The 20,937-nt window shown below is 49.8% G+C and overlaps 1 protein-coding gene across 5 annotated transcripts in view; it reads right to left on the minus strand.

Moving 5' to 3' along the window:
* QRICH2 (glutamine rich 2) overlaps window positions 1–20,937 on the minus strand; it is a 52,641-nt gene that overhangs the window by 21,810 nt on the left and 9,894 nt on the right. For 3 of the 5 annotated variants that reach the window (XM_075119306.1, XM_075119305.1, XM_048818039.2), the window contains exons 3-8: window positions 18,784–18,864; window positions 17,507–17,623; window positions 13,292–14,354; window positions 8,607–8,701; window positions 1,227–1,349; window positions 448–522 (exon numbers count right to left, since the gene is read on the minus strand). In XM_075119306.1, the coding sequence (XP_074975407.1) occupies window positions 448–522; window positions 1,227–1,349; window positions 8,607–8,701; window positions 13,292–14,354; window positions 17,507–17,623; window positions 18,784–18,864 (1,554 nt within the window). The remainder of the gene's footprint in view (window positions 1–447; window positions 523–1,226; window positions 1,350–8,606; window positions 8,702–13,291; window positions 14,355–17,506; window positions 17,624–18,783; window positions 18,865–20,937) is intronic. The other 2 variants (XM_075119307.1, XM_075119308.1) reach the window with 2 other exon arrangements.

Consider the following 20,937-nt stretch of genomic DNA (forward strand, 5'->3'; position numbering starts at 1 on the left):
GGGTACTCAGCACCTCTGAAAGCTCAAGGTGTCTCATTCAGACACTGAGCAGCTGAGGCAGCAAAATAAGGGGCCACCACTGACAATTCTGGCTTCTGTGTAGGTAATATAAGAGTAACAGCATGTGCGTGACGGGGAGAGTCTCCTTAATGTTGCATTTAGAGGATGTAAAATGCTAAGTAATCATGGTTAGCACTTTTCATCAGTAGATCTCACAGCAATTTACAAGATGGGTGTCACTAGCCCCATTTAAAAGAGCCACAGAGAGGCGAAGGGACTTGCTCAAGTCCCACACAGAACAGCCAGGAACAGATCCCAGCTCTCCAGCCTGGGATCCTAGCCAGGGGACAACACCACCTCCCACTGAATAGGGAGCCTAAACATACATCTCCTGTGCCTGCGGAAGAAACCATGTCCCACCCAAGCCGGTGCTGCACACCCCCTTACCACGTCAATTTCTGTCTCCAGATGCTCCTTGTCTGCTTTCTCCTTTTCCAACTTCTCCAGTGACTGGAAGAGAAGCTTTACAGAACACAGAAGAGGTGGCGATGAAAACCAGTCAGAGAATGGGGAGGCTGAGATTCCTGTACAGTACTTGTCATCTCCCAGACCACCTGCAACACCTGCACATGCTCCCTGGTGGCCTGAGGCCTCCTGGGGCTCAGATATCTTGAGTCATCACTAAACACAACAGCAGGGTGGTGAAGGGGGCACATCTAGGCCTAGTCGGTGTAAGGACCTGCAGACAGGAGGGCTGTCCATGTGGATATTCCCCGTCTGCCCTTTGATCCCCTCTCTCTCTCAAGAGGGCGCTCACCTAGCAGAGACTCACTGTGCATCAGGCCCCTCGTGTTTTAATGCCTGTGGTGGGTGTTATATCTCTGGGGTCGGTCTCTGATGACAGCCTTAGCAAACCCCGGTGTATCATAACAGGCGACTCAGTGGCATGACTCAGTCTCCTGCAGTACTGGATGTGGGACTAGGAGAGCTCAGCTCAGGGGCTAACGAGTCCAGAGCCACCTACCTATACTCTGTGCTATGTAGAGCCTCAGATGTGTTGGGTTCTCCCAGGGCAGGAGAGAGGATTTCCTCTGCCCGTCCCTTTGTTTTCCTTGCTAACGAGCGTCCATGATGAGGATGCATAGGTCTAAGAGCATCCCTGATTACCAAGCAACCCAAACCCTTGGCGAGTACAGGCCTCTAGCCAGGCCCTTGCCGTCACTTACAGCGATATCTTTCTGTTTCTGCCGATGGTCTTCTATGAGATTCCCTGTGGTGGCATTGAGATTCTCACAGTCTCCTTGCACCTGGAGGATGGTGTTTTGGATGCGACTCAGCAGCTCTTCATCCTGATTCAAGGGCAACGGAAGGGAAAGTGAAGCTCTGTAGCAGATAATTACTGCCAGACACAACGCCTTCGAACCACAGAGCAGGCCTGGCATGGGCAAGAGGTACGATGCCCCATCCCTCCCTTGGAGGGCTCTCCGCTACAGCTGGGAGAGCCGTTCTCCAGGGCCCCGCCAGTGCTTGGCTTCACTTCTGAGGCTGCCAGCCATGGATGTGCTTTTGGTGACACGGACACCTGTTCACTTGCACATGGAGATCTGGATCAACAGCATGTATCACACAGACCACTGAACAAGTCGCTTACATGGCATCCCTGGCAAAGATTTTCAGCCACTACTAGTCAATTCAAATGAGTGACCTCAAGGTGACAGGCTCCATAGACAACTCTTCACCAATCCCCAGTCCCCCTTGGGCAGCATGATATATGGGGTATCCTGCTGGACACAGTCCGGATAAAAAGTGGTTCCCAGTGTCAGTGGAGAGTCTAGAGTTCTGTGCCAGCACCCATGGGTTGTACTGGAACTGGCTAAGTATGAATCTGTTTGATTCCCTGAGCCTTCCTTTTAGGAATGATATTTAAAACATGCCTAGTGCTGGCTTTTGTTTTTGCAGACTCTGCTTCCAAAAGAGGGTGCATACTCCAGACATGCAAAGCCAGCACCTGTGTGTGTGGACTATTGCTGCTCACCCTAGTCTCAGATCAGTTTGTGCAAAATGAGCCTGTGCCCACTTTTGCAGACACAATCAGCTACTGTGACTTTTAACGTGAAAGAGAAGCTGCAGCTGAATATTTGACCCTAGGAATCATTCCAGCATCTCCTGGGGTCCACTCAGCTAGGTGAAGGCGCTGCCATACCCTGCCATTCAGATCAGCTAGACATGGACTGCTGAAACACGACCAGAAACCTTCCATCTCCCAAAACATTTTCCATACGTTGAGCAAGTGAGCAAGGCTCACAACTCCCACCCCCAAGAAATAAGTATTTTTGTCCCCATTTTACCAAACAGGAAACTAAGGCACGGAGAGGTTATGTGCCAAAACAGTGACAGAAAGAGAACTCAGGAGTTCTGGCCCCAATCTCATGCGTAGATCCCTAGATAGATCATAACATTGCATTAGTTCATCATAATGGGGCTCTGACACAGTGAAGAATGTTACGGTATAAGTGTCATAAGGCCACTATGTTGTCCCACACAGGAGATCAAACGCCAAGAGTGGCAGGAACATAACTGTGCCGCCCGCATCCACACAAGGACCGGGCTGGCCTCGTTCTCCTCTCTAATCTCAGGTGCATCATTTAATGGCAGATGTTCTGTGGGATTTACTGATGCCACATGGGGTCAAGTGGAGCCCAATTCCCTGTTCAGTCGCAAACTAGGGTCTTCTTCCAGCTCTGCTCTGGACAAGTGCTGATCTGAACGGCGTCAAGCCAGAGATGGGATATTCCCTTTATGACACGGGTGCACAGTTGGAAGGGGCGGGAGAGAGGCGGGCTGGACTGTCTGGCTTGCAAGTTGCACATCAAACTGATAGGGCAACATGTGTCTGAGGGCAGGGTGGGAACCTGTGCAAAGCTAGAGCTACAGACCGCAGAGCAAATGGAGGAATGGAACCCTTGTGATTTGCACTGGATCCAAACTGCTACACCCACATCCCTGTTCAAATCCCCACCTCCTTTTCTTCTTCACCATTTTGGTGAAGCTGAGTGCGACTGGAAGAGAGCGACTGCACTGCCCTCAGCCTGGCACAGGACAGCAGGTAATGAGCAAGCTGCATCACACTCAGACCTCTGCTGATCATAACCTGCAGCACACTCTGCTAATCCAGCCTTAGAATCCCCCACACAGCTCTACCAAGGCACCTCAGCCCCAAAATGCAGCATCCCCTGCTATGTCAGCCCGAGAGCACACCGTTCACACAGCTCTGCCGATGCACCCAAGCCCTGACCTGCACCCCCATCTACTGCAGTCTTGGGACTTCACACAGCTCTGCCGATGTGCCTCGGTCCTGGCCTCCACCACCCCTGCTATTCCAGTTTGCAGCTTCTCTGGGGCAGAAACCACGAGCCATGCTGACCACTGGGATGACTTTGTAGGGCTAGGCATGAGCCCACTAGGCAGTGGGAAGACACACAAAACTCACTCTGACATGTGACCCCTAAAATCAGGATTTGAGACCAGGCCTCGAGATGAGGGGTCAAGGCATCCACCCACCAGGCCAGACAGCAGGTGTAAACCAAGGCTAAACGAGGAGCCAGAACAACAAGGGGCTTCCCAGGGAGCCGGCAGTGATCTGCTCCCGCGTGGTGTGCAGTGTTGAGGGGCGGAATTGGTCACAGTCACACGACTCCCATGTGCAGCTCTTCCCGCCTGCTGCTCCAATTCACTGCTGCACTGGGCTGTGGACCCAGATCCCAAAGGATCCAGTCTGAACCATCCCCTCACAGAACCACTGAAATCCTCCATCCTCCGTTCCTCCCAGGTACTGCATTACGTTCACAGCTTTAGCCTGGAAGTCTGGGTAATAAAGCAGGGTGTTTCCCTTTGGCTGGCCTTACCTGGCTCCTCAGCTGTGGCCTCTTTGCTGGCTTGCTTTCCGCATGCCTCCTCATGAAGCTGCTAATTAAATCCTGCAGCTGTTCGTAGCGTTTGAACAGCTGGCTAACCTGCTCGCTGACGTCTAGGCTGCAGGCTGGGCATGTGCCATCCGGCACTGCCTCCCCAGGCTCCGGGCTAGTGGGCATACTCATGGATAGCAAGGCAGAGGAGGAGGCCATCATGTTCTCTATGATAGATCTAAGCTTGTCTAACTGTAGGCAGGGGAGAGAAGGAGTCAGGTTTGAAACAGGCACCTCCCAGCAGAATTTCCCTGGATGCAAGGCACCCAGGCGAGGGGTGCTGAGCTCTATCAGAGAGGTGTCTCCAGCACCCCATTGCTGCTGGCCAGCAGGGATATTGGCAATGCTCGAGGCAATACATTCTGGCCAAGACTCCAAGGATTTGCCCATGGATGGATGGGTCCTAGGCGATCTTCTCCAGTTAGCAGCAGCTGAAGCAGTGCTCCCCCTCGAGGCCAGACCTAACTGCCTTGGAGTCTGTCATTAAGGTCCCTATCTTGGGCCAGTCAGTTTGGAGTGGAGCTCTAGAAGTATTGCAGAAGATGTACTGACTGGTACCTGAGCAAAGCATCTTATTGCTGCCAGACCAAGGAGTCGGTCTGGCTCGACTGCACAAGGCGGCCCACTGAACTGCCACCAGGACAAGTTAAGAAACGGTTGGGTCTCTACCCTGCTTCCCCTCTTAGCAGAGCAAAGCTTTAGCCTACTGCGAGCTTTTACAAACCCTGCTGCATTCCGGGATGCAATGGCCTGTGGATAAGCGCCTCCTTGGGGCGCTACCCAGAGTTGTCATCTCCTACACCAATGAAAAACACTTCCCTGGCTCTGGAGGAAGCGTCCTGCTGGGCTCAAATGCCCCTTCCTTCCCCTGCAGGATCCAGGGAGGGAGGCAGCAGTTAGTGAGGCCCCTTTGGAGCCCAGCTAACTGCTTTGACCCGCTCCACGAGGCTAGCGCACTGGCTCCAAGAGGAGGAAATCTGGGGACCTTTGTGCTGAGCAACTGTCCGACACCACAGGGGAACTAGGCAAGCAGAGATACCCAGAGTAACCATTGCGCCAACCCCAAAAGGGCAGCTGTTTCGCAGCAAGCCAGCGAGCAGCCCGACCTCTCGCCTCAAACCACCTGACCTGTTCCTGCAGGTAGAGGGCTGTGTCAGTCACCGACTGCTCCAGCTTGGCCTTGCCGTGATCCTGCTGCTCCCTCAGCTCCTGCAGCTCTTTCTCTATATCATGCACTGTCGATCTGGACCACAGAGCCAACAACAGAAAGGGTCATTTGCTGAGCAGAGGTGCTGCCATGGGCCTTGGAGCATGGAGACAGGGACCAGCACCCTCCGCTGTGCCAAATGCAGCTCCCCTGAAGTCAGCCTGTTTACCCCAGGGCTGAATTTGGCCCCTGCCATGGTTGCTGGGTGGTAACTCTGTGGTTTAGATGCCATCAAACCACATAGCAACGCAAAGTCCATACAAGGAATGCAGCCGTTCTTACGGGCTCTGTCCAGCTTCTTTGATGTGGGTGAGGTGGGAATGTAAAGCCAGCCTGAGGCACATGTGAAGACCAGCTCCACGGGTCCCTCTGCTTTGAGGAGAGGCGAGGAGGAGAGAGGTCTTGCACTGTTAGACTCTCTTCCCCCCTTCCCAGCGTTCTCCTAGGAACTCCTCCCCTCCAGCATAATGTCCCAGTGTTTCCCTCACTCCTTCTTGAAAGATGAACTGGTGAACAACAATCCACTCCTCAAACCAGCTGGATCTTGACATTCCCTCCCACTCAGTAATGGCAAACCCCTTTCCTCTAGGCTGACCAGACAGCAAATGTGAAAAATCAGGACAGGAGGGGTGGGGTGGGTGGGGGGAGTAACAGGAGCCTTTATAAGAAAAAGACCCAAAAATCCGGACTGTCCCTATAAAATTGGGACATCTGGTCACCCTACTTCCCCCCCAACTCCTCTGCCCTGGGTGCCAAAACCCTCTCACAGCCACTTAGCAATGTACCTCCCTGCCCTGCCCAATGCCCCACCCATAGGTGTGCTATTCAGGTTATAGATATTGGCCTGGCACAGCAAAACCTAGAATCAGGGCCTGGAGCCCTTCAGTTACTACTTCTACGACAGTCCTGCCTTAAAGCAAGCCCAGTGGCGTATACGCAGATTTAACACAGTCCAAGTCTCTGATTGGTCCAGGAGGGATACATGGCTGCTCCCTGCAGTATATTAACCAAGTGGAACCATGGCTGCCCTGCAGGTAGTTCTGTTCTACGAACCATGGCAAATGGGGCACCTGTTACAAAACACTTCTACATGCACCAAACCCTTTGGGAGGCTGGGAATGAGCCTAGCTCATTTTTAAGCCAGCCCTAGAGGGATGCGGGCTAGTTAGCATGGATGAGCCCTATAGGTTATGCAGTTCAGTTCTGTATAAGTCCTCCAGAACGTGGGCCAGATGTTACAGTTCAGCCCCATCCCAGGGAATGGAATACGGATGGCAGTCTTGGTCGTGATGAACTACTTGGGATCGTGAGTAGTTAACTGTAGTTCAGTTCTGCATCAACTCGGGTCTGAACCGGGTGAGACAGAACTAGTTATCACGGCTCAGGTCTACATGAGGGATTCAGATCAGAAACCGTAGATTGTATGAAAGTATAACAAACGAGGCACTGGAATTCAGCTCTATAGCCTAGGTACGAATCCAATGGAGTCTGGACCAGTATTAGAGTCCAGATTTATTATAGAATCATAGAATATTAGGATGGAAGAGACTTCAGGAGGTCATCTAGTCCAACCCCCTGCTCAAAGCAGGACCAACACCAACTAAATAATGTAACCTGTCTGATAACAGGCCCCTCTTTTGTCAGAGGCCAGATCTATAGCTCGGGTGAATCCTGTGGGACTGAGGCTTGTTGTTGGAGCTTGTTGCATTAGCAGCAGAGATGCACACATCCACAGCTCTCTTCTCTTTTTACCTGAGGTAACCTAACTGCAGGTTAATCTGACTGGATCCCTCCACTTTCTGATCTGCTTCTGTTGCCACCTCTGCTTCAAGGACATTCTGCAGCTTCCTTACCTAGAACCATGACAACCATGAAGAGTGAGGACCTCAGGCATTCATCTGCCTGCAAGGACTTCCCTCAAACTGGCTGAATAACTCCCCACCCCTCGGCCCCAGTGCCTGTGCTGAGTTCAAATACAGCTAAATGCAGCCCTGATGTAAACAGATGACACTAATTATTTCAAAGGATTTGTATTCACTGAATTTAGCTCAGTGCATTAAGCACAAAAAATTGTTACACCCACACCCTCTCTTTTTGGAGTGAATCTCAATTAGAGGGGATCTTGGACTAACCTATTCAGTAGCTAGGAATCTGCACACTGTCCCACTCACCCAGCTGTCCTCCCCATTCAAAACTGCCCTGAGCACAGAAAGCAACAGGGTGATCTAGTGTACATTGTGATGGACGTAGAGCAGAGGTGGGTTTGGGCAGGATTGCTGAAGAATCTGCGGCTCTCTTTGGAGGGGGGCTAGATGAGGAGGAAGCCTGGTGCAACCTGTTCTGAGGGATACAAGGGCCAATCTCCCACCCCCTTTCCTTTCCCAGAGGTTCTCCCTCACCTCACACTGATCTTATTATTGTTCTTTCAGAGGAACAGCCGTGTTAGTCTGTATTCGCAAAAAGAAAAGGAGTACTTGTGACACCTTAGAGACTAACCAATTTATTTGAGCATGAGCTTTCGTGAGCCACAGCTCACTTCATCAGATGTTTACCGTGGAAACTGCAGCAGACTTTATATACACACAGAAATCATGAAACAATACCTCCTCCCACCCCACTGTCCTGCTGGTAATAGCTTATCTGCTGCAGTTTCCACGGTAAACATCTGATGAAGTGAGCTGTGGCTCACGAAAGCTCATGCTCAAATAAATTGGTTAGTCTCTAAGGTGCCACAAGTACTCCTTTTCTTATTATTGTTCTTAATATTCTGAGCATGCCGAGAAGCCAATGAGTTCAGGGAACCGTTGTGTTAGGCACTTTACTAAGACACCGTAACAGAGTCTCTGCCCTTAAGAGCTCACAGTCTAGACAGACAAGCCAGACAAAGGTGGGGGAATGAATTAACCATTGTACCATTATCTGATCTGGATAATTCGGGGAACAGTTTAAGGGCTGGGTTCTCCAGATTAAGCAGCCCCTAATTAATTCTCCCTCTGTAGGGGGACTCTCTACCAGGGTAAAACTCCTGCACTGGCATCCCCCTTGTAACGCCTGGGAAGGGAGCAGGTGTGTTAAGGCTGGCAAGGGGTCATAGTAGATCCAGGCTCAACTCCACCTGATTTTTCACTGGTGTAATGTCCTTGAGGGAATCAAACCCTAAGTGACTTGCTTAAGGTCCTAAGTCTGTGGCAGAGTATGAAACTGAACCCAGGTCTCCAAAGTCTCAGTTCAGAGCCTTCACCACAATACCAAAGAGCAGGGACGTTCACCACTAATGCTGATACCACAACTCCACAGCCTACAGCACATGTTCGGACCCTGGATGATACAGTATCAAAGTCCCTGTCTTGCACGCCATCCCAGCCAACCACAGTGGCCTTGTTACCATCGCTGATTCCATGGTTAGGTTACAAGATGGCACACCAGCTGCTCACCTTGGCCTTTACATCTTTCATGTCTTCTGCCGTGGCCTTCAGGGAAGACAGCTGGTCCATGAGGTCAGCAGGCATGCTGGAGAGGTTCTTAGGGACTAGACACCACCATGGAAATACAAAGGAAGCACTCAATTGATTGTGTACGTAAGGACAGCCATACTGGGTCAGACCAATGGTCCATCTAGCCCAGTATCCTGTCTTCCGACAGTGGCCAGTGCCACTGCCAGATGCTTCAGAGGGAATGAACAGAACAGGGCAATTATCAAGTGAGCCCTGTTGTCCAGTCCCAGCTTCTGGCTGTCAGAGATTTAGTGACACTTGGAACATGGGGTTGCATCCTGACCACCTTGGCTAATAGCCATTGATAGAGCTGCCCTCCATGAACTTACCTAACCCTTTTTTGAACCCAGTTATACTTGTGACCTTCACAACATTCTCTGTCAACAAGTTCCACAGGTTGACTGTGCGTTGTGTGAAGAAGTACTTCCTTTTGTTTATTTTAAACCTGCTGCTTATTAATTTCATTGGATGACCCCTGGGAAGGGGTAAATAACACTTCCTCCATTCACTTTCTCCACACTATTTGTCACTTTATAGACCTCTATCATATCGTCTCTTTTCTAAGATGACCAGTCCCAGATTTTTTCTCTCTCCTTGTACCAAAGTTGTTCCATACCCCAATAATATTTGTTGCCCTACTCTGTACCTTTTCCAATTCTAATACATATTTTTGAGATGGGGCAACCAGAACTGCATGCAGTATTCAACATGTGTGCATGCCATGGATTTATATAGTGGCATTATTATATTTTCTGTCTTATTATCTATCCCTTTCTTAATCGTTCATAACATCCTGTTAGTTTTTTTGACTGCTAGTGCACATTCAGTAGATATGTTCAGAAAACTATCCACAATGACTCCAAGATCTCTTTCTTGAGTGGTAACAGCTCATTTAGACCCTGTCAGGGTTCCCTCCCCACTCTGAACTCTAGGGCACAGATGTGGGGACCCGCATGAAAGACCCCCTAAGCTTATTTCTACTAGCTTAGGTTAAAAACTTCCCCAAGGCACAAATTCCTTTTGTTCTCGAACGGTGTGCTGCCACCACCAAGTGATTTAAACAAACATTCAGGAAGGGCCACTTGGAGCCTTATCTCCCCCAAAATATCCTCCCTAGCCCTTATACCCCCTTCCCTGGGGAGGCTTGAGAATAATATCCTAACCAATTGGTTACAAAGTGAGCACAGACCCAATCCCTTGGGTCTACAGGACACTGAAAAATCAATCTGGTTCTTAAAAGAAGAATTTTATTTAAAGAAAAGGTGAAAGAATCACCTCTGCAAAATCAGGATGGAAGATAACTTTACAGGGTAACAAAAGATTCACAAACACAGAGGAGCTCCCTCTAGGCTTAGTTTCAAAATTACAAAAAACAGGAATAAACCTCCTTCTAGCAAAGGGAAAATTCACAAGCTAAAAACAAAAGATAATCTAACATGCCTTGCCTTATTTACTTACTCTTTTTACAATATTGAGGCTCATTTTAGGATGATTTTAGGGGGATTTTTCTGATCTGATGCTTCTCTGCTTCCCCAGAGAACACACAAACAAAGCCCCCCAATTTGAAAGTATCTTTTTTCCCCATTGGTCCTTTTGGTCAGGTGCCAACCCAGGTTATTTGAGCTTCTAAATCCCTTACAGGTAAGGAGGTATTCTAGGCTACCCTTAGCTGTATGGTTATGACAGACCCCATCATTTTGTATGCTTAGTTGGGATTACTTCTTCCAAAGTGCACTACCTTGTATTTAGCAACACTGAATTTCATCTGCCATTTTGTTGCCCAGTCACCCAGTTTTGTGAGATCCCTTTGTAACTCTTCACAGTCAGCTTTGGACTTAACTATCTTGAGTAATTTTATATCATCTGCAAATTTTGCCACCTCCCTGTTTACCCCCTTTTCCTGATCATTTATGAATATGTTAAACAATACTGATCCCAGTAGAGAACCATGGGGGGGGACGGGGACGGGGATGGACGACACTGCTATTTACCTCTCTCCGCTGTGAAAACTGACCATTTATTCCTACCCTTTGTTTCCTATCTTTTAACCAGTTACTGATCCAGAAGAGGACCTTCCCTCTTATCCCAAGACTGATTACTTTGTTTGACAGCCTTGGGTGAGGGACTTTGTCACAGGCTTTCTGAATGTGCAAATACACTATATCCACTAGATCACCCCTGTCATGCTTATTGACTCCCTCAAACAATTCTGATAGATTGGGGAGGCATGATTTCCCTTTACAAAAGCCACTTTGACTCTTCCCCAACATATCGTGTTCATTTCTGTGTCTGGTAATTCTGTGCTTTACAATAGTTTCAGCCAGTTTGCCCGGTACTGAAGTTAGGCTTACCAGCCTATAATTGCCAGGATCATCTCTGGAACCTCTTTTAAAAATCAGTGTCACATTAGCTATCCTCCAGTCTCTGGTACAGAGATTTAAGCGACAGGTTACACATCACAGTTAGTAGTTCTGCAATATCAGATCTGAGTTCCTTCAGAACTCCTGGGTGAATTCGATCAGGTCCTGGTGACTTCTTATTGTTTAATTTATCAATTTGTTCCAAAACCTCCTTATTGTCACCTAAGTCTGGGACAGTTCCTCAGATCTATCACCTTAAAGAGAATGGTTCAGGTACGGGAATCTCCCTCACACTCTCTGTAGCAAAGAACTAATTTAGCTTCTCTGCCACAGCCTTGTCTTCCCTGAGTGCTCCTTTAGCACCTCAATCATCTAGTGGCAACATTGATTGTTTGGCAAGCTTCCTGCTTGTGAAGTACTTAAAAATTTGCTGCTAGTTTGTGTGTCCTTTGCTAGTTGCTCTTCAAATTCTTTTTCGGCATGCCTAATTATGCTTTTACACTTGCTGGACTTGCCAGAGTTTTTGCTCCCTTCTATTTTCCTCACTATGATTTGACTTCAATTTTTAGAGGATGTCTTTTTGCCTCGACTGCCTCTTTTACTCACTCTGTTGAGTGGCATTTTTGCCATGGTGGCAATTTTTTTTTGTCCTCGTACTGGTTTTTTTTTTTAATTTGGGGTATATACATTTAATTGGAGCCTTTATGGTGTTTTTAAAGCGTTTCCATGCGGCTTGCAGGCATTTCACTCTTGTGGCTGTTCCTTTTAATTTAATTTCCATTTAACTAGTTTCCTTATTTTTGTGTAGTTCCCCTTTTTGAAGCTAAATGCTACTGTGGTGGGTTTCTTTGGTATTTCCCCTCCTATAGGAATATTAAATTTAATCACATTATGGCATTACTAAGTAGTTCAATCATATGCACATCTTGTACCAGATCCTGCTTTCCATTTCGGATTAAATCAGGAACTGCCTCTCCCTTTGTGGGTTCCAGGACTAGCTGCGCCAAGAAGCACTTATTAATGGTGTCTAGTAATTTTATCTCTGCATCCCATCCTTAGGTGACATGTTCCCTGTAAATATGGGGGACATCCCCATTATTACTGGCTGTTCTGTTTTTGTAGTATTTCACAATCACCATCACCATCCTGGTCAGGTGGTTGGTAGTATATTCCTATGGCTATACTCTTACTATTCAAGCATGGAATTTTTAATCCACAGAGAGTCTATGGTACAGTTTGAGCATTTAAAATTTTAGTATATTTGACTCTGCTTTCTTTCACATATAATGTCACTCCCTCACCAGCATGACTTACTCTGTCTTTCCTATGTATTTTGTACACTAGTACTACTGTGTCCCATTGATTATCATCTTTTCACCAAATTTATGTGATGCCTGTTATGGCAATATCCTCATTTAATACCACGCACTCAAGTTCACCAACCTCAGTATTTAGACTTCTAGCGTTTGTGTCTGTATTCAGCTGTCTGCCTTTGTGTGATGTAATTGAATTGGATTATTTTGTTTGATTGTTTCTCTTCAGTTCCTACCTGCACTTTATCAGCTTCTATCCCTCTCCTCTTTACCAAGATACAGAAGGCCCCCTTTAATAAATCTATGGCTTAGCTCAGAGGCAGACCCTGAAAGCAGATTACCAGCTATAGCCTCCAAACCAACACAAGCAGAGATATGAAGCTCCCCTAAGAATGGAATTGCACTCCCTGCACCCCCATTTACCCCAATGGCCCTCATCAGTGCCCCGCACTGGGATATTTTGTATTGTTTCAGGATGTGGGATGGAGATGCAACAAGATACTTTGAAATGAACCATAAAATGATCCAAATGCGATAAAAGGCCCCTTTTCAAAATGGTACCTTGGGAGTGAACCCTAGACCCCTGTCAAAGTCAGGGCAAGAGTCCCAAGGTGGAATATTTATGACCGTTAAGTGTACCACTCTGGATATTTATGCCCTTAAATGACAGCCCAGTCAAAGTAAGCTGCTCCCATTCCACCAAGCGCGTCTCACTGGGGAGTCAGCCCAAAGGTATGAGCAGTGTGCCAGTCACTGAGGAACCATGAGAAGGGATCCAGGCCCCAGCCAAGAGCCCCACTGCTCACCCAGACACCCCTGAGGATCCAGCACAAGGCTACAGTCAGCATCACTCTGGGAAGCCATACCTGAGGAGCCATACCCAGGAAGCTGCCTGCATTGCCCCCTCCCAAAAGGATGTGATGAAGACACTGGCTGATGGGTAAGTCCCTACCTGCATCCGAGAGGAATTGTCGCAGCTTGTTGAGGTCGGCGTGGCTACACTTGAATTGCTCCAGGTAGTTTATCTGCTCCTTCAAGGTGGTGTAGAGGTCAGTCAGCTGCCCGATCTGGCGCAGCACTTCCACGGTATCTGAGTAGCGGCTGGAGGCACTGCTGGACCCGGAGGACTCTCGCGGGGTGGATGAGGTTAGGCGTTTGTCCTTCTCTTGTAAAGGTGATGCCGGGGATGTAACGGCAGAGTAAGGTCCAGGTGGAATTGCAAGCTGGGCTGCTAGAGCTGAGGGACCTGCTGTAGGTGATGTGGGCTGCAATGCTGAAGCACCTGCTGGGGTCCCAAGGTAGCCTGCCTGGGTCCCTGGAGCTCCAGGAGGTCCCACTTGGGTCCCTGGGGAACTGGGCCAGGTGCCAGGGAAGCTTGGCTGGATTCCTGGAGCACCTGCCTTGGCCCCAGGGAAGCCTGCCTGGGCCCTGGGCTGGGCCCCGGGGGAACCTGGCTGGGCCCCAGGCTGGGCCCAGGGGGAACCTGGCTGGGCCCCTGGCGAGCCTGGCTGGGCCCCTGGCGAGCCTGGCTGGGCCCCTGGCTGGGCCCCGGGGAAGCCTGGCTGGGCCCCGGGGAAGCCTGGCTGGGCCCCTGGCTGTGTCCTGGGGGAGACTGCCTGGGTCCCTGGCTGAGCCCCGGGGGAGACTGCCTGGGCCCCAGGTGACCCTGGCTGAGCCCCGGGGATGCCTGCCTGGGCCCCTGGCTGGGTCCTGGGGGAGCCTGCCTGGGTCCTGGGGGAGCCTGCCTGGGCTGCTGGAGTGATTGCTTGGGCTTCTGGTGTGCCTGCCCTAGTTCCAGGAGTGCCTGCCCGGGCTGCTGGCTGGACCACTGGCATGCCTGCCCTGGTCCCTGCCTGCATCCCTGGAGTACCAGGTCTGCTGCTGGGAGAGCCAGGCTGGCTCCCTGGAGCCCCTGCCCAGGTTACAGAGGGTTTTCTGGCTTGGGTGTCCATAACTGAAGCTGGTTGCTCGGCTGGAGAGGGCTGGCCTAGGCTGGGATCCCCAGACTGGGCTTCCTGGAAACCAATGGAATGGGAGCAATTTACTGATGGGCACTAGTTCAAAGTAAATTGGGGGGGGGGGGGGGGGAGCTGGGATATTCAAAACCACCCTCTTCTATTTCTGCACTTCAACTGGAAGTAACACTACCATCAAATCAGACAGGCCTATTTGGACAGAATGGGCAATGGGACAGGACGTGCCCCCAGCCGGCCTTTATACTGAAAGGAAGCAGCAATCACAAAACGCCCTCTGAAGACCTTGCTGGTTGCTGAATCAATTCCACTAGTGGCCAAGTGTTTCCTAGGAGCCTGCTTTCTAGAGGAGTCTCTGGGATGGGATTCCTAGCAGATATCTGCCCCTCCCTCTCAATTGTGTACGCTTGCCCCTGCCAGACACACCAGCTACTTTCCACCAGGTATTAAAGTTACTCTGTCTGCCAAAACGCCCTCCATAGGAACAACAAGCATTGTGTATGCATGAAAATCACATGAGCCAGAACTGAAACCCTGGACTGAAGCACACTTGAGCTAAAATGTGTGAGGCTGAGGTGGGGGGAGTAGTTGGTATCAGGATCCTAAGCATAATTCTGTAGGGGGGTCCCCAGGCCAAACCAGAACCTAGGTCCACTCTCAGGAGCTGGAAATCCTCATCCAACTCTAGATCTGGTGGCTCAGGCCTATCCCATTCTGAGAAGGTCTGATCACCTTCTTCACCTCCTAATAGCACCAATACATTCCAGGGACTGTCTTTGGAATGACTAATTCTGGGAATTAGCAGTCACATAAATATGAAATGTCATTCCATGGTAAGGAAATAAATGATTTCTTTTGGAAACTATGCCACCTGCATGCATCCTGCATGCATGGGTAACTTTATAGAGTTTCTGACACAGAACAAGAATAGCATGTGTTAGGAATATCATGTTGCAATATAGTTGCTTACTACAGAGATTAGCACTGGAACAGAAGTTCCCAATTGATCAATTAACTTGTTGAATTCCCATGGGTTTATTTGCCCTATAGGACATCACCTCCTGTGCCCTGTGAGTGTCTCTATTTTTCTATCTACTCCATACCCACAGGGGGATCTCAGTAGCTAATCTATGACTCCCACAGAATGGTACAGTCATGAAGTTGCCACCTTGTATGATGCTATATGAAGTTAATTGTTTGACAGGCATGCTATGAGCCAAATGCTGCCCCTGACCTTCCCTCACAGCCTGTTCATGGAGGTAGGGGTGTATTACAGATGTGTTCAATCAGGCACATTCCTTCATTAGCTTGGATTTAAGGTTGCTGAAGTACAAACCCCACCAAGGTGATCACTACAAGTTGAAGTCCCCAGTTAAACCAATCTTCACCCACAAGCCTTCCTGTGCAAACACGCTCACAGGCCCTCACCTCCACTACAAGTTCCCTTGCACCTCCAATGAGTACCAATCACAATATACACATGCAGCTACTCTAACCCACTCCCAAGTGTATAACTATAACTCTGACCGCAGCTAAACCGATATATCCTCCACAGATGCAAGTGCGCTGGTAAAGTGTACAATGTGCTATTTGGACATGATGAAGGAGGATGTCAAAGCGAAGGGGAGGGTGTTTGCCTGTGAATTAGAGTAACGGAATGTATGCATTCTGGGAGAGAAACGGGGCTTAAGCCAGAGGGGGAGAAGTGGAGATCTGCTCTGATGAACCTCTTGGAAAAGAGCAGGGTTTAGTCCCACTTGTGTAAAGTACTCAGTCCTGCTAGCACAATGGCTAGAGCTACGTATGGTACACGGAAACACTGTGTAAGTTCCTCTGCACCTTCCAATTCTCTGCCAAATGCATCTCCATCCTGACCCACAACACCTTGCCTTACTCCACTCTAGCATTCCTCCAGCTTGACCATAAGCTACCAGTTGTATCACACTGTGAGGCTATTTTCTGAGGCTGGCAGCCATCCCCTGGCAACTGCCACCAAATTCATCTTCTCTCAGGACTAGCTTTCCAATCAATCCCTATAAGACATGGTGACATCACTGCTATCTAATCATGAAGATTCAGCCAGTGACTTCCCTAGACAGTTAAATGCAACAGGAAGCTGCCCTAGGCCTGCACCCTGGAGACAAGAAAAGGGAAAGAACCAGATCAGTTAGCCCATCTATAAGACATGTTTACCATGCACGGAAAGAAAGGACCAAATTCATGCACTGAGTAAAGTTGATGGGGTTACACCAGTGGTTAATTTAGTCCAGTGGCCACTGTAAAATCCTGTAAGTGCATCAATTCCAAGAATGTGAGACCTCCAAATGACACAAATTACCCTTCTCATACTGTGCTAGTTAGACACTGTGACAGGGGTGGTGGAGCCTTCCCCAAAGTGGCCCCCTCCGTGGCCCCACTCCTGTAACCCTCTTCCCCCTGAAGAGCCTGGGCCCCTCCACCTGCCCATGGTGGCGGGGGGGTGGGTGGGTGGTGGAGAGCAGCCCAAGCCCATGTCCCCAACCCCCGGATTCCTCCACCCAGGGCAGATGGAGGGTTGGCAGCACCCCACAGTTGCCCAGGCTCCCTGAGCTAGGCTCCACTTCCAGCCTGGCTGGGAGGCGGAGCCTCAGGGGGACGCGGAGGGACAGGGGTGGGGCTGGTGGTGAAAAGTGGACAGGCAAAAAGTGGGAGGTCCATGGCCCCTTGGACACCCCCCGTTCCGGCACCCCTGCACTGGGAAGCCCTGGGTAGGAGTCATACATGGATTTCCAGTGCTCAGGCATGGCCCCTTGGTGTCAGAGGAATGGCAATCACAAGGTGCCATCACAACATGGGGTCAGAGGGCAGGCGGAGGGAAAAGGCCCAGCTCTCTCATACATCAGAAAAGGCCACATTTAGAGAGAGAAGCCTTGGACGAGAGCCTGATCAAGTGGAACCTTGCATGGCACTGGGGCCTAGAAATGTGAAACTTGACAGAGGTACAGGCTGATCCCTCAAAGCCAGTTCCGGACATCCTGCCCCAGAGAAGAGTGTCTCAGACCGTGTCAAGCCGCACAAAGACTGGAAAAGGTCCAGATTCACAAGATCTCCCTCCTCACTCTATTATGGGGATGTCTCAGCAGAGGAAGAGGAAGGGAGCAAACATATTAAGCTCCCCGCTCCCCCCTGCCACCCCTAATTGAAGTCACACTCACAGTGGATGGGCTCTTGTCTTTGCCTGTCACAAGACAGTCCTCCAGAACTTCCCAGCGCACCATGTTATACATTTCTTCGGGGGAAGGATAGAGGTTTATCCTTCGCTCTAGGTTCCTCTGGAAAGAAAGCAAACCAAAACCAAACAGAGATGACTGTATTTCTGTGGTGCATGTCTAGGAAGGGACTTCATTCTCTCCTCCATTAACTCTTCAGAGACTAGCAGCCCAGGGATCACCCAAGAAGATAGCTCGACAGAGAATGTATGTTCCCTAACTGAGCAGCATCCTTGGTTCCACGATGGCGCAGACCCTCCCCAGATGCCCATACCACCACTTCTGCGATCATGGAGTACTAGGGACGGACACCTAAGCCTTCCTAGTGGAGAAGTGGAGGCTTTAACTCCTCCTATAGAAGCACTGGCATTTCCTGTCCCTAAAGAATCCTCTAGCAAGAGAGGAAGCTGGATGGATTGGGGTGTTTCCTGGTGCGTCAGGAGGAAGGAGGACCACAGAAACTCAGGAAGAGACTCATGTGCCTTGCCCCTCAATATATGTGTAATTCCTGTTCCTACTGGAGGTGGTTTGGGACACTTAGTGCTGCTTAGGGCCTGACCATGAGACATGCTGAGCACTGAAGTCACAGGGAATGAGTTGATCAGCACCTCTCAGGATCATAGGTGCTGACTTCTGCTATCGCTGGTGCGTGCTCGACCCCCCACCCTGCCCCTGACCTTGCCCCAACTCCACCCTCCCCCGCCCCCTCTCACATCAGCCCCACCCCCATTCCAACACCTTCCCCAAAGTTCCCACCCCAACTCTACCCTCTCCCTGACCCTATTCCGACTCGGGTCCCGCCTCTTCCCCGCCTCCGTACGCCACGTTCCCACTCCTCCTCTCCCCCTCCCGGAGCAAACACGGATGAGGAGGCGGAGGAGCGGGGATGTGGCGCACTCAGGGGAGGAGGCGGAGGTGGGGGGGGGCTGGGAGGGGAGCTTGGCTGCTGGTGGATGCAGAGCACCCACTAATTTTTCCCCGTGGGTGCTCCAGCCCTGGAGCACCCACTGAGTCTGTGCCTATACTCAGGATCAGGTCCTTCCTGGTCCAAGTAGCTGAGATCTTGACTCAGAGCAGAAGACCTGCGGGGAAGAAATAAAGGAGGAGAAGCTAGGGATTTCAGTGAAGATCAGCACCTGAAAAGGAGGAGTCAGAGAATGAGAATTGGGGCCCCGGGGGTGCCTTGGCAATTCATATGCAAATCGTTCCCCTCAGAGACATACCACATCACTATCCAAGTTCTTCTGATCAGCGATGCAGGTCTGCAGTCGATTGCCAATCTCCTGGGTATCCAGTTGTAAATTCTTGCAAGAGAAGAGAGTTTAGTTAATCTCCTACAGTCTGGTGTGTGTGTGATTGCCTTTAAAAAGGAAGATGGCCAATTCAGACTTAGATCCAAAATGTAGGGGGGGTTGTGTGAGCACACATGTGCAAGTGCACACCGGCACACCCACACCGTGTGTGTGCGTTTATATTGCCCCCTCCAATATCTATTTTCCTTTTATTTGTATTTCAAAAGGCAGTGGCATCAGCTTGCAATACAGTCTGTTTCAAAACCTGAGTGACATGCCCTTTGGTGCCCCTGCCAAATTGTGGGTTTGCAATCCCATTTTCCTATCTTTTAAATGTTTTCCCTCTCTGCTGTTGCTCTGTGAAAGTCATGCAAGCAAGAAGGGAAGAAACTGACTGTTTGTTCTTACGGAGTGGGGGAAAGTTTGACTATACAAAATAAACAAACTGAAGGAGCAAGCAAAAAAAACCACTTTGCTCTAGTCTATTTCAATACTAGTAATCTTGGGAGTTATTGTTAACTGGAAAGGGTCCAACAAATTCTGACAGGAATGGGATGCTTAAGTTGGTGGTGTGCCTTTAAATATTTCTTCCTCCAGTTCCGGAAACTCAACACAAGAGCTTTGTTCTAGTGCATCAAACGGGCCACAAACAGAAAGCAAAACTGAGAATATTATTTTTTGCACATCACTCACCTTAATTAAAGAGCTTATGTTCTGAAAAACAGATTAAGAACCCAGTCTGACAAAGCCTTCTTCAGGCAAGTGAAGGGGCTGATGTGAGCGAATGTTTGCAGAATCAGGTCTCTGATTTGTAAAGATCTTTCAGTTTTGATCATCTAAAGTGGTATTAAAAACCCAGAAAAGGGTGTGATATTTATAAATATGGTTTTCTGTCTTGGTCATATCCCTTTAAGCACAGCATACAAGTAAAACACTTGAAACTAGCTCTGACCTCAGTTTATTGTGTTGTATATGATGGGAGTTGGGGTGGGCACCAATTAAATGGAAAAGGTCACCATGAAAAACCCGGAAAGCCCAGCACTACAGGTCTGATCCACAGCCCACTGAAGTCAATAGAAAGACCCCCATAGATCAGTTTCCTACTTATCACAGGAAAGTGGGTTTTTCAAGCCCCACTTGTTGGACCTGAAGGAGCAAGCGTTCAGAAGAGACTGGAAAGGCAAGAGGGGGTGGGCTGGGGAAGTGGAATAGGAAGGGTGTTCCAGTCCTGTGTTGTGGGGGACACTGAGGCTGGGCACATCAGTGGCAAATCAGAGGGGGTTGTGATAAGGGACTAGGTCAGTGAGGTAGGCTGGGCTGGCCCCAGGCACACAGGGTGGGGTCTGGGAGGCAACTGCCTATTCTCTCGGGTAAAGCATGCTTTTGGGGCTGAACACACACAGTACAGGCGCAGCCTTGGCATCCACTTAGCTTTTGTTTCCCTGTACTCTAGGAAACGAGATGTTTACTGCTTCCCCACAGCCCCCCTCCCTTCCCCCAAGGCTCATGGGAAAAGGCAGCTTGCCAAGTTGCAAAAGGAATAAGCTCTTGCGGCTGGCTAGATCCTCGGGGGAGCTAGCATGTTTTGCAAGCGTTCCTGCAGATGGCCACCCTGAGGATCCCTGAAGGTACAAGGAGTAAGCTGGGCACTGCCAAGCTCTGCTGCCTCCCTGTGGGCGGCATCACAAGATTCAAACTCTCCCCCACCTGGCAACAATCCCTCGGTTGGCAGAGACCTATGGCTGGCACGAGGCAGGTGGGAGCTCCTCCAGGCCTTGCTAGAATGATTTACCTGCTGAGAGTTCTCGCTCACCATTGACATGGAATGATGGCTCCCTGTCTTAGTCCTTCAAGGGGCGTGGGCAGGTGCCCTGTCCTGGATCCCATGCTGGGCTCCTTTATCTATCTAACTCCTCCAGCAGTTAACAGGGGATTGGCTCTTCCTCACCCCTTCCCTGTGCTAAATACCCCCTCACATTTCAATGTTCTTTCTCAGCCCCTCTGCCAGTGGGGCTCCTCCTGAGCCCCTGGATGGATTCTAAAGCTTCCCCGCCTTGGTGGAACTGGCAGGAGAAGGCAGCAGTG

The sequence above is a fragment of the Caretta caretta genome, chromosome 14 (genome assembly GCF_965140235.1).
Source record: "Caretta caretta isolate rCarCar2 chromosome 14, rCarCar1.hap1, whole genome shotgun sequence".
NCBI classification, from domain to species: Eukaryota; Metazoa; Chordata; order Testudines; family Cheloniidae; genus Caretta; species Caretta caretta.